The 10,914-nt window shown below is 52.4% G+C and overlaps 3 protein-coding genes across 3 annotated transcripts; 2 read left to right on the forward strand and 1 right to left on the reverse strand.

Moving 5' to 3' along the window:
- The first annotated feature begins 361 nt into the window (after positions 1-361).
- On the forward strand, positions 362-1,610 carry LOC128277992 (uncharacterized). The gene is made up of 2 exons (XM_053016613.1): positions 362-745; positions 894-1,610. The coding sequence occupies exons 1-2, from the start codon at positions 467-469 to the stop codon at positions 1,068-1,070; spliced, it is 456 nt and encodes a 151-aa protein (XP_052872573.1). The 5' UTR covers positions 362-466; the 3' UTR covers positions 1,071-1,610.
- An 817-nt stretch (positions 1,611-2,427) lies between these two features.
- Positions 2,428-3,204, forward strand: LOC128277990 (uncharacterized). The gene is made up of 2 exons (XM_053016612.1): positions 2,428-2,795; positions 2,863-3,204. The coding sequence occupies exons 1-2, from the start codon at positions 2,526-2,528 to the stop codon at positions 3,058-3,060; spliced, it is 468 nt and encodes a 155-aa protein (XP_052872572.1). The 5' UTR covers positions 2,428-2,525; the 3' UTR covers positions 3,061-3,204.
- A 498-nt stretch (positions 3,205-3,702) lies between these two features.
- On the reverse strand, positions 3,703-10,686 carry LOC128279156 (protein prickle-like). Its single transcript, XM_053017875.1, has 8 exons — positions 9,833-10,686; positions 7,956-8,796; positions 6,223-6,336; positions 6,015-6,143; positions 5,732-5,935; positions 5,568-5,665; positions 4,382-5,502; positions 3,703-4,319 (listed from the first exon to the last, which is right to left on the reverse strand). Exons 1-8 carry the CDS (start codon positions 10,684-10,686, stop codon positions 3,703-3,705), a joined length of 3,978 nt encoding a protein of 1,325 aa, XP_052873835.1.
- Between the last annotated feature and the right edge of the window lie 228 nt (positions 10,687-10,914).

Below are 10,914 nucleotides of genomic sequence, written 5' to 3' on the forward strand. Positions count from 1 at the left end.
TTCCGGTCGGACCGGGAATCCATGCCCGGCTCTGATTCGGTCCAGCAAACCAACCAAAACAACGTGTAATTCCAAACGCTTCGTAAAACTCCCCCAGACCCCAACGGGACTGGACTTTCCCAGATTGTCAAATAGCTTACCCCGAGACCCCGGGTTCAGGGATCCGCCTCAAGCGGCAAGTGCGTAGCCCGCGGCCGTCCGAAGCAAAACCCGTTTTCGCGGGTATCACACTTGCACGACTACATAGGCCCTATTGTCGTCATACGCGGCCACACTTGTTCCGCGGATCGCTAGACGGGAGGATCGTTTATAAAAGCAAGCGCAACGAGCTCAGCGCTATGTATTTTGTAATCGACCGGCGCACACTAAACTTCGTGTCCGATTCAATCGCGAGTTTACACTCAGCTACGCAACCACGGCGCCGCACCACCGTCAATCGGAAACGACAACCTACACAAGCAGCAACATGGTGATTGCTACCCAGATACGCCCCTGCAGCAGCAGCAGCGGCTTCAACACCGGTGATAACAGTGCCGAGGAGCAATCGATTGGGGCCACCGTGCGACAAACCCTACAGTGCGCCAACCGCGAAAGCCGGGCCATTGTCGGGTTGTCTGAATCAATTCACGCACTGTCGAAGACACCGGAGGAGTTCCTGTTTTGCTTCCTGGCCACCGGCACGGACCATATGCACGAGGTGCTGTTGGAAGCATTCTGCTTCGAGCACGACATTTACATAATTAAGGTGAGTGTGCCACCGCCGGGAAGCTGCTGCGGCCCGTCCCGAAGCATTAAGAACGGCTCGATGGGTTGACGGCCGCATCGAGGCCGCAATGCAAAAATAGGAAAGGGTTCACAAATTTAACATACCGTTTCTCGCCGTTCCCTTTCAGCTTGATAACGCTGATAAACTGAGCCGCACACTGGGCTCCACTCAACTGGCGTCCTGTGCTCTGGTCCAAAAACGGGGACCTGAGACTGTAACCGTCGTCGAGGATCAGCTGGTGGACTACTGTGAGGCACACTGGGAGGAGCCAATCAAACCGATCGTTAAGCTGCCTGAGAAGTAGTTCCGGGTGGAAATCCCATCCGAACGAGGATCGGGTTAACATGTGAACCAACAAAGAGTGAACCATCAGTGAGCCGCTGCAACAAGGAAGCATTGTGTGTGGAACATTCACCTTCCTTTGCGACTCAGTGGGTGGGCACCGGCCAAGGCAGAGGCCAGTTCAGAGCAGTGCACTATTGAAAAGAGTTCCAATAATGATTGGACGGACAGATTTACACTGTGCTGAAAGTTTGCCTGAAAAGTTTGTGAAACGTTAGTGATCAATCTACATAAATCTTTGGATTCCTTCCAGTCGCGAAGGAAAAGGAAGAAAGTGAAAGACACAGACGTTAGAATGAACAAGACTTCAAAAGGATGTTGCTCAGTGTGAAGATCAGTTTTAAGGATCAAACCGTAGTATGTTTCCGAGAAGATCGAATAATTGTATAAGTAATTTGGTAGCAATAGAAGTGAACAACGTTTTAATTATAACAGCGGAACACATTACACCACTTGAGTACGAGATGGCATACGAAGAACTAATTGATAGAAGATGTTCAAAAGGAATGATCAATACAATAAAAAATTGAATCCAAAAGCAAAGCGAGATGAATATTTATTTCCGAAAATCTAAAATAAGATTCTTTCACATCGCACATAATTTTTCAGCAATCATTAATCGAGCAGATGAAAGAGATAAAATTATGGGCTTTGGGGGAAAGATTAGATCAGAAGTGTGTAGCTATTGAGTCTTATCTGCTGCAAGAAGGCACGATTCTACTGATTTCCAATAGCATTGGCATTAAGCTACTTCTCTTACCATGATCGCTTGCTGGAAGTAGATTCGCAGTCGGATAGTCGTGTCATCTTCAAACTTTCTTTTGCGCGAAATATCTGAACTCGTGTTTGCGTTCTGCACCAATTAGGGCATGACCGAGGGCATGAGTTCAGTTTAATCTGTAAGGGGGTAAAGTTATTGCATCATTTTGCAACATACGCGCCCCTGAAGACAGTGGCCTCCTGTCTCGAGAAGGGAAGGGGACCGCACCGTGCCGTGCCTCTACCTTGACATGCCCCATTCGTTTTATCTCAAGTGATTCATGTCCGTACATGTTTCGTCCGTAAAGAATCAGCTGTGTTAGAGCGCCGCGACAGGAAAAATCACGCAAGCGCGGAGCTGGGTTGCAATGTGCCTCTCGACAATTCATTCATGCCCGCACGAACGAGCCAATCCAAATGCCGCCAAATCGCGCCAGTATTGGTGAGGCAACAAGACGGCGTTATATACCGGATAAAACCACCGTACTCAGTAAACGCTGAATCATTCTCCCGCGAGTCGCGATCCGAACCGTGAGACAATAAGCGCGTGTCTAGAGAAAGTAGTCGGTTCGCTCGTATTTCGCAACATTAGCCAAGGCGCAGTGTGTGCACTTGTTAAAGAGGTCAAGCAACTCGAAAACAAACCAGCTACATAAGGATGGTCCTGAATCAAACCGGTGCGTTTGAAATGAATTCCGGATTTCAAACGGTAGGCGTTGGGGCGAGTGCAAGGAAAGCGCTGCTGAGTGCACTTCAAGATAAACGACTGGTGATAGGGTTGGGAAGTGCAATTCGCAGCCTAGCAAAGGAACCGGATCAGTTTACGTTCTGTTTTCTGGCGCCAGCCCATCACGACGACAGTGGCGCACATCTGCAGGAAGTGCTCCTGGAGGCGTTTTGCCTAGAGCATGATATCTACATTATACGGGTAAGAATGACGAAATTCGAATTACAAAATATGTGTAAATACTTACCGATTGCCTCTTCATCCGTAGGTCGATAGCGCTTACAAACTCAGCCGACTAGTACAATCTTCGATGGAAACTTCGTGCGCTTTGGTACGGAAATTATCGACGCGAATGATCCGCCGAATGACGAGTGCTTACCGACGTTCCGAAAGCATTCTGGTCGAGCACTGTGAGCTGTACTTGGATGAGCCTCATAAGCCCGTTATTAAATTGCCCGAAAAGTGAAGCCTGACAGCAACAGATACTGAGAACCAAAGATGGAATAGATCACATAGAGTGCGTGTCCACGCAGCAGTAGATTGCGAAACGCTAATCGCAAGATCTTCCTCAATCGCCAGGAACTAATCAACACAAAGCCGGTGTTCAGATTCTCCGAGACGATGGTAACTTGCAGAGGAATTGTGTAATTTCAAGGAATCAACCACAATAGAGTCAGTACCCGTAGGTGAACTCTTTTGTGCTCACAATCGAAATCATAATTACGGATTCGCACGATCACTGAGTAAACATTGGAATAGTGCAAAACAACCGATCGCAAGCGAACGATTAGTAAACTGACAGCATAGCCGCGCGTTTAGAGTGGTATAGTCGAGTCCAGGTGACAGCTGGCCTCATTCATAAGTGGCTGCGTTCTGGCAGTCGTTTTAAATATTTAAACTAGATTAGAGCTAAAATTGTAAAACACTCGATATAAATAAAAAGACTCATGTCTAATGAAAGAACACCATAAGAATTCGTTTAGTTTTTTTTCCTTTTTATTACGCGTTCACGACCGTGTGAAATTCAAGCAGCGAAACGATATTGCACTGCAATGTACTGCACGAAGTAACGGGATGAGGCGGGATCGTTCTCTTATTATTTCTCTACTTACGATATGATACAATTCTTATTGTCCTTCTCATAGTGCTGGCTACCGACACCGGTCGCCATTTGAAGTTGCTTGCGCTTGCGTGCGCAAGCCAGTGAGTTGTTTGGCATGTAGTGAATCCGTGTACCTCCGTAGGAAGTGCGCCGTGCCGGCAATTCATACACATCATCATCCGCGCTGGAAGAGCTGGAGGAACATGTGGAGCAAATGCTGTGAGTATCTGAATCCGCGACCGATTGCCGTTGCTGTGGCCCATCTCGGTAGTGATTGTATCGCACGTGGTCAGTTTCGTCTTCCGCTGGTTCGTCGTCGTCCGAACCGTAGCTTCTCCGATGACGATGGGCATCGGCCGCAGTACGGCGTCGCCTGGGTGAGCGTCGCGAGGAGGAGCCACCGTGGCGTTCGTGACGATCGTGTTGCGACTGTTTCGGTTGATCGTGCTGATTGTGATGGCGCCTGGACGATGATCCCGTTGTGCTATCGCTCCGATCGTAATCCGACCTACGTTTGGATGACTTTGACGTCCGACTTCGCTGCCCTCCACGCTGACAGTGGCTCTTTGTTCGTGGTAGCGAGTCTTGGAAGTCCCCTTCGAATCGTACCTCTTTTTTAATTACTACAAATAAAGGAAAAGAAATGTTACTTCGTAGAATACATTCAAACTCTTTCAGAGCATACCTATGGGTGGCGGGGTCGGAAGCTCCACGATCGAATGGGAAGCATCCGAGGCGTTTTGGTTCTGTTCATCGACATCTTCTATGCACACCGCGTGGCTTTTTTCTGTTGGCAGCGGGCTGTTGGCATCGCTGAAGCTGGGCGACGAAACGTGCATGCAGCGGGTCAGTTCCGGCATTGAGGATGTTAGGATCGGACCGGCAGCCGTGACAATGCTACTAGCGTGCGATGTTCCACCGACGGTACTGTCGGTTGCAGTTCTCGCCACCATGTCGCTACCCACACGCTCCGTGTGCCAGTGCTGCTCGAGACATAACCCAACATCGGTAAGATCGAACGGCTGCCGGCATCGATCTTTTTGCAGCAATCTGTTCAACTCGGGAGAACACTGTGGGATGCGATTCCGGTTCGAGTTTCCCGTCACACGCTGGTGACGATCCACGTCCCCCGGGTGGTTTTGTACTTCGTCTTCCATGGCCCCGCACGACTCGTGAGTGTTTGTCGTAAGGGTGGCTAACGTTGTGCTAGTGTTTCCTGTAGCTGCCGACGTTGATGTGGCCGTAGTGGCTGCCGTGTAGCAGGACACCGTCATCTCGTCGTTACCATTATCGTCAAAGTTGTGCTCACCGCTCGCCGACCCCGAGTGTTCAGTTTGCGGCGATTTGCCACCGTCACCCTCGGGACTTTTAAGCGAATCGTGTGATTTTGGCATACCGGGAGAGTACGTTCTCGAGTGCTCGTCGTTGCTATCCATTATGCGTTTATGCTCCGTTCCACCGACGTTTGCCAGCATGGACCGGTGGTGACGAACATTTCCGTCCGAATTGCAGTGTAGCATCGTTGTGGCTGCCTGCAAAGAGCCTTCCGATGGTGTCGGAGGCTCCCCTTTACTACACGCTATGGAGCAGTAGATTTCGCCACGCCGTGGTAAGAATGGCCGACCCAGCAATGAGCAGCGACACGTGGTGCAGGCAAAGCATTGCTCCGTCGCGTGCCAATGCTGCCCATCGTGGCTCATCTGCCCTTGATCCACACCGATTGGCTCGCTACAGAAGTCACAGTACTCGGCAAACATGGCGTCAAAACAGTGCAAACAGTATGGCTTTCCATCTCTCATGATGTATCTAAGAAGCGAAAAAGGAAGTGCATTACAGCCACTAGCTGATTTTGCAAGCCGACTGCAACTAACCTTTGTCCGCCCAACTGCTTGTCACACTCGAAGCAGGCGAAATGTTTGATATGCCACGCACGCCCCTCCGCTTCCGTGCACTCGTCGGCCAGGATAATCTGCAAATCGTTAAGCGGTCAACAATAAATGGTAATGGACTGCGCACGCAAAACAATGCACCTCACCTCATCGCAAGCTGAACACCGTGGTTTGAGTGTTTCGGCATGGTGCCGACCACAATACAGACGCCCTTCGCGGTGGAAGTAGATCAGATCGACCAACAGCTCCTTGCAGACGCAGCAGGCGAAGCAGGCCGGGTGCCAGCACGTGTTGGGCTCAAATCGCGAAGCAAACACCATCATGTCGCCTGACGACGCACACTCACCGCACTGCAACGGGCAGAAAGTATTAGCCATCAGTGTCACCGCGAACATAGCAACCTTTGCTACATTTACACGATTTACTCACGCGTTCACATATCAGCGTCGTCGATAGTTGTTTCACGGTGCCACGGCCCAGTGCTTCCCGTTTGCGTTGCGCCGAAAAGAGCTTCAGTTCTTTCCTTTCTTCATCCGTCAGGGAGTGGCAGTAGCGGACCTGAAAGTTGAACCAACCGGCATTTGGTAAAAGTGTGTAATTAGTACCATATTTGCGGCGAATCGATGGATCAGTTTACCTCATTATCGTGCGGCGGAAGTTGTTGGAGCAGCTGTCGTACCCGGTGTCTCTCACCGATGCTGTTCACGTACGGCACCTTGTCCTCCGGGATGGCCGAGAAGTACAGGTGCACCTGTGAACAAAGAGTAATATGATACAGAACGAAATCGATAATCGATAAGAGAATACTTTATTGAACATAACCTATGAAGAGGCAGGGAAGGCAACATGATTAAAAAATGGTCTAAAAAGGTTGTTCAATAGCAATGCTCCTATCAAGGACCAACTGCTGGTGGATGGCAGCGAATAATTTGTGCCTTCAAAACATCTGATAACCTTGTTTACTGAAATGGTGTTCTTCTCTGTCAGGTTTGTCAGGTCAGGTCAGGTGAGCGGATCACAGCCACGATCATCACCGATCACTGCTACAGTTGACCGTTAATTCTTTGATTATTCTTTGCAGCGACAAAACTGCACTCAAGATCACCTCAAACTGAAACCCTGCGGTATGAACAATAGTTATGCAAGAAAAAACATCACCAGCCGGAAGACACTGTGTCCCAGGTGTTATTACGTTCTACCGGTACCGGATGCTTCAATGTCTGTCGCCATTCCGGCGACAAGTGCCCCCGGGGGGGAATAAAGCAGCTGCACACACGCTGGACGGTAAGCGTACACAAATTGCGCTCCGTTACGGATGTAAAGTATATGTCCCAAACAGTTTTAATCACACTTATCTCGCCGATGGCTCCCTGGCGTAGTATAATTAGTACGGGGCGGGCCGATGGGTGCCACCGGGTTGACACCGGGGGGAGCCAGCCTGTAAACTGGAATTATAATTCCCTCTATTAACATCGCGCTCCATCTCCATCAGACGCCCCGGAGCCCCGAGGGGCAGCAGCGCTGTATAATGTGCGCCCGGCGACATTCGGTTTGCGTAAGAGGGCAACGTACTTTACACGCAAATAAAAGCCAAGTGTCGCCCAGACCGTAAGCCCCGGTGCCGCCGTGAGAGGCCACCTTACGAAAATCATTCCAATCGCATGTTCTAGATCGAGCAAAGACCCGGCAAACGCCAAGAACTGGTTCTGGGCCGTGATGCAAAGTGTGTAGCGGCGTTGGCTTGCGATTTTATCCGCGTTCCAAAGCGCGAAGAAGATCGGACGCGGCGAAGGCTCGGGGGAGGGATGTGGGGATCGAGTTTAAAATGATTTCTTCTGCCCATGGCGTTGTTTCGTGGCCCGTGGCCGGCTGTAAGGTGTCTCTAGCGGGTGTCTCTATGGTAGGGTCGACCGTAGTGCCATCTGCGGAATGTGCCAACCCCACTCTCGTCGGAGGATCGTTTTCGTGAGCCTCGGGATCGCGCACTCGTGCGATCCGCTGGCGAGAGCACAATAACTTTATCGCCGTGTGGCCCGTGTGGCCCCTGTTGTAGCCTCTTTGTTTTCTCCTCTTCGGCTCCTTCTTCGACTCATAACTTTATGCTGCTGGCCGCCGGCGGCGGCAGCATTTATTACGCCGTCGAACTAGTTTTCTTGCTTCTCGTTGCTACTAACTCTCACTTATTGCGCACATCGGTGCGCTGGGTGCCATTTTGTCTTTAAATCTTCCCCACCGTCCGGTCGGGAGACTAATAAAAAAGGACCCTCTCGCAACAGTGTGCGCGTGAGAGTGTGCGCTGCGCGCGCTGGGGTGTAATTATGAAATTCCAATCGACTCCGAACCTGAATCCGCGCATCGCTCGCAACGTACCTGATCCGGGCGCAGTCCTGGCGGCACCCAGGTGTACTCTTCGAGCGCGCAGCCACTATCATCATCCGACTGCGAGTAGTTATGACCTCCCGCTACCATGCCACCGGCTACCGGCCCCTGACCGACGCCTGCTGCCGGTCCGGCCGCTACCGGGCCCACCGCGGCTGCCCCGTTGCCGCCTCGCGTTGGTCCGGCCGCGTCGAGCTGCAAGTGCGCCGCGTGCAGCGACGAGGGACCACCGATCGGGTAGGACGACGGTGCGTGGTGGTGGTGTGGCAACGGCGGTCCCACTAGAGCCGTTCCAGACGAGGGAAGCGAACCGTACGGTTGGTGGGACGCTACGATCGACGGATAAGACTGCGGATGCTGCTGCTGATGGTGGGGATAGAAATGGCGCGCCGTGTTCGTGTTGGTGGGGCCGCAGGAAGTGGACGCCGATGCCGGTAAGCCATCGGTCTGCAACGGCGGCAGCATAAAGCAATCCCCGCCGCTTCCTCCAGCGGCTGCTGGGAGGCCCATCGGCCCCATAGCCGGTTGCTGATGATGGTGCTGCTGCTGCTGGATGCTGGGGCCTCCGCCCGGTTGCTGCTGTGCCGACGGATATTGAAACGGCTGAGCTGCCTGCTGGATGCTGGGCAGGTGCGGCAGCGGTTTGGCGCTGTGCAGGTTGGGTGGCGACTGCGGGCTACGCATCGGACTCCGGCAACCGTCATACTGATAGTAGGGATGCTCTAGCGATGATTGCTGATGCTGCTGCTGCTGCTGTTGATGATGTTGCTGAACCGCGGGATTCGCTTTTTGGTATGGATACATTTGTACTGATGTGAGCAACGATGACACGCTGGAAAGACACGAAGAAGCACGACAAAACGGTAAGTATCAAAAGGGGTTTGATGCCATTTAATTACTTCACATACGTAATGAGAAAATGGAAATGCAATTTAATTCCTTGGTTGCCCCGAAGCAACGCTTTAAATGTTAATTTTACTTTCGCGCTACACAACAACAGGAAACAGAGGCCCCGAGCCAAATGAGCAAGTCCCTGTTACTCGCCCAACGTACGGCACGTGGTGTCGCCGCTTTGGCTACCAAACCGATTCTTCCACGGGAGAAATTCCTTTCACCAACAACAACAGGCAACCGTTTTCGATCGAGTCCACACGGGAATTTGCGGTGGCCAATTTGTGGCTCGGTGGTAAACCTCTGTTCAATCTGCGCCCGCTGATAGTTTAATCAGCGAGCCCAAATGCCCAAAAGAGAACGTCAGAATTGGATGCAATCGGGCGATATTGCGGTCCTTGAATTGGTCCGCTTTCGTAATGCAACCGACTGCACCGACCCGAGCAAACTTAAGGGAAACGAAAGTCAGGCAACAATTAACGATTTAGTTCCAACAAATGTTGGCACCAAATTTACAGACCCCGGAAAAAACCTGACTTAACGAACAGGACAATGAGAGATAAGGTAGGCAGCAGCTCACTGTCGGAGGGTTTCTGCCATCAAGTCGGTGTTTCGGAAGGGCAGGCAATCTCGACCTGATACTGTGGATGTAGCACTTTCGGGACAACTAGTATCCCCAGTATCTACGTTGTTCACGACCCGAGGCGCTCTTCTTGACTCAAAGTGGACATTGGGTCGCCCGGAGTAAGTAGGATGAGTTTGATGTTCCACTCAAGAGGTTGTCATTGACTAGAAGCCACGTAAACGCGACGCATGGCATTGAGAAGTAGTCAGATTTACGTCATTCAAGTCATTCTCTCAACGGCACTCCCGGAGAGCCATCATCGTCGAATTTCTATCTAATGGACGTGAGGATCACCTTTCTCCGTGATCTCTCGAGTGGTGGAGCTGGCAACCTGCGTCCAATGTTTACTCACTCATTGTTGTTTGGTACGAGTATTGCTGCCGTTGATGGAGGAACTCCACCCAACAACATTCCATTGGCGCCGGAACCTCGGGCCACCGCTGCCGCCGCCGGCGACAACGCTGACGATGATGGATGGCCGGTGGTCCTAATGTGTTGCTGACGGCTCGGGATGATGCCGTTGCCGTTGAAGAACGAGCTGACCGGGGCGGCACATCGTGGCAGCCCAACCGGATGGTCCGCCAGATCCAACGACGCTGGTTGTTGCTGGTCAAAGTTGAGCATCTGCAGCTCTTCGCTGCTCAGATGGAATGTCCGGCGCATGCCGGCCCGTAGATGCTCGACCGGAGGCGACGGTTGCCGGGCGTCCACGTTGATGCCACTGTCCGAGCGCTGCTCGTCCACCGACTGCTGGTCCGGGCTGGTCGGCATGCCCAGTAGAAACGACTCGTCCAACACCGTCACCCGCTTCCGCAGGATTCCCGAGTGGTTCGGTGGTGCACGAGACGGGACGCGTTCCTCCACCGGCGCAGCAGCAGTCGCGACCGACGGCATGGCCACGCTCGAGCGTGAGGAAGCCGATTTGACGACCGGCGCACTGTTGTGGAACTGGAAGTCCGCGTCCGCGTGGTGGCGGAGGGCCGGCGGAGTGGCGGAGGCCACCGACTGTTTGGCGCTCGCGGCGGCCAACCGCTCCGAGGCGGCCTTCCCGTAGATCTGGCGGTAGTACTTGTCCTGGTTGCCGTACAGGAAGCACACCTTCCACCACTGCTTCGTGATGGCTGCGGCCGCCGCCGTGCCGCCGGTGCCGTTGCCACTGACCACCCGTTGCTCGGTGGCAGGTTTCGGCGCCGTGGCGGTGGTCATCGTGGACCTGGACCGGGCGGGACTTTCACCGTTGGTCATCCCCCCGGTTGGTTTTCTTCTTGCTGCTTTTCGTAGCCACACACTTTCACACGTTTCGCCCAACGAACGAGGATGACGAAAACGAACACCGGAACATTCTCACCGTTCCATCACCACCCGGACTGGGACTGACGCGTCTAACGTTTTTATTCCACTTCAACTTTTGAAGGATCGACTGCGCTATTCGGG

This window comes from Anopheles cruzii, chromosome 2 (genome assembly GCF_943734635.1).
Source record: "Anopheles cruzii chromosome 2, idAnoCruzAS_RS32_06, whole genome shotgun sequence".
Lineage (NCBI taxonomy): Eukaryota > Metazoa > Arthropoda > Insecta > Diptera > Culicidae > Anopheles > Anopheles cruzii.

What these genes read in the sequence shown, in the direction of transcription:
- LOC128277992 (XM_053016613.1), top strand. Translation starts at nt 467, where the DNA reads ATGGTGATTGCTACCCAGATACGCCCCTGCAGCAGCAGCAGCGGCTTC. An exon ending in ACGACATTTACATAATTAAG is followed by an intron (nt 746 to 893) that starts GTGAGTGTGCCA and finishes GTTCCCTTTCAG; the next exon opens with CTTGATAACGCTGATAAACT.
- LOC128277990 (XM_053016612.1), top strand. Translation starts at nt 2,526, where the DNA reads ATGGTCCTGAATCAAACCGGTGCGTTTGAAATGAATTCCGGATTTCAA. An exon ending in ATGATATCTACATTATACGG is followed by an intron (nt 2,796 to 2,862) that starts GTAAGAATGACG and finishes CTTCATCCGTAG; the next exon opens with GTCGATAGCGCTTACAAACT.
- LOC128279156 (XM_053017875.1), bottom strand. Translation starts at nt 10,686, where the DNA reads ATGACCACCGCCACGGCGCCGAAACCTGCCACCGAGCAACGGGTGGTC. An exon ending in GGTGTTCAGCTTGCGATGAG is followed by an intron (nt 5,666 to 5,731) that starts GTGAGGTGCATT and finishes AACGATTTGCAG; the next exon opens with ATTATCCTGGCCGACGAGTG. An exon ending in TCCGACCCCGCCACCCATAG is followed by an intron (nt 4,320 to 4,381) that starts GTATGCTCTGAA and finishes CTTTATTTGTAG; the next exon opens with TAATTAAAAAAGAGGTACGA.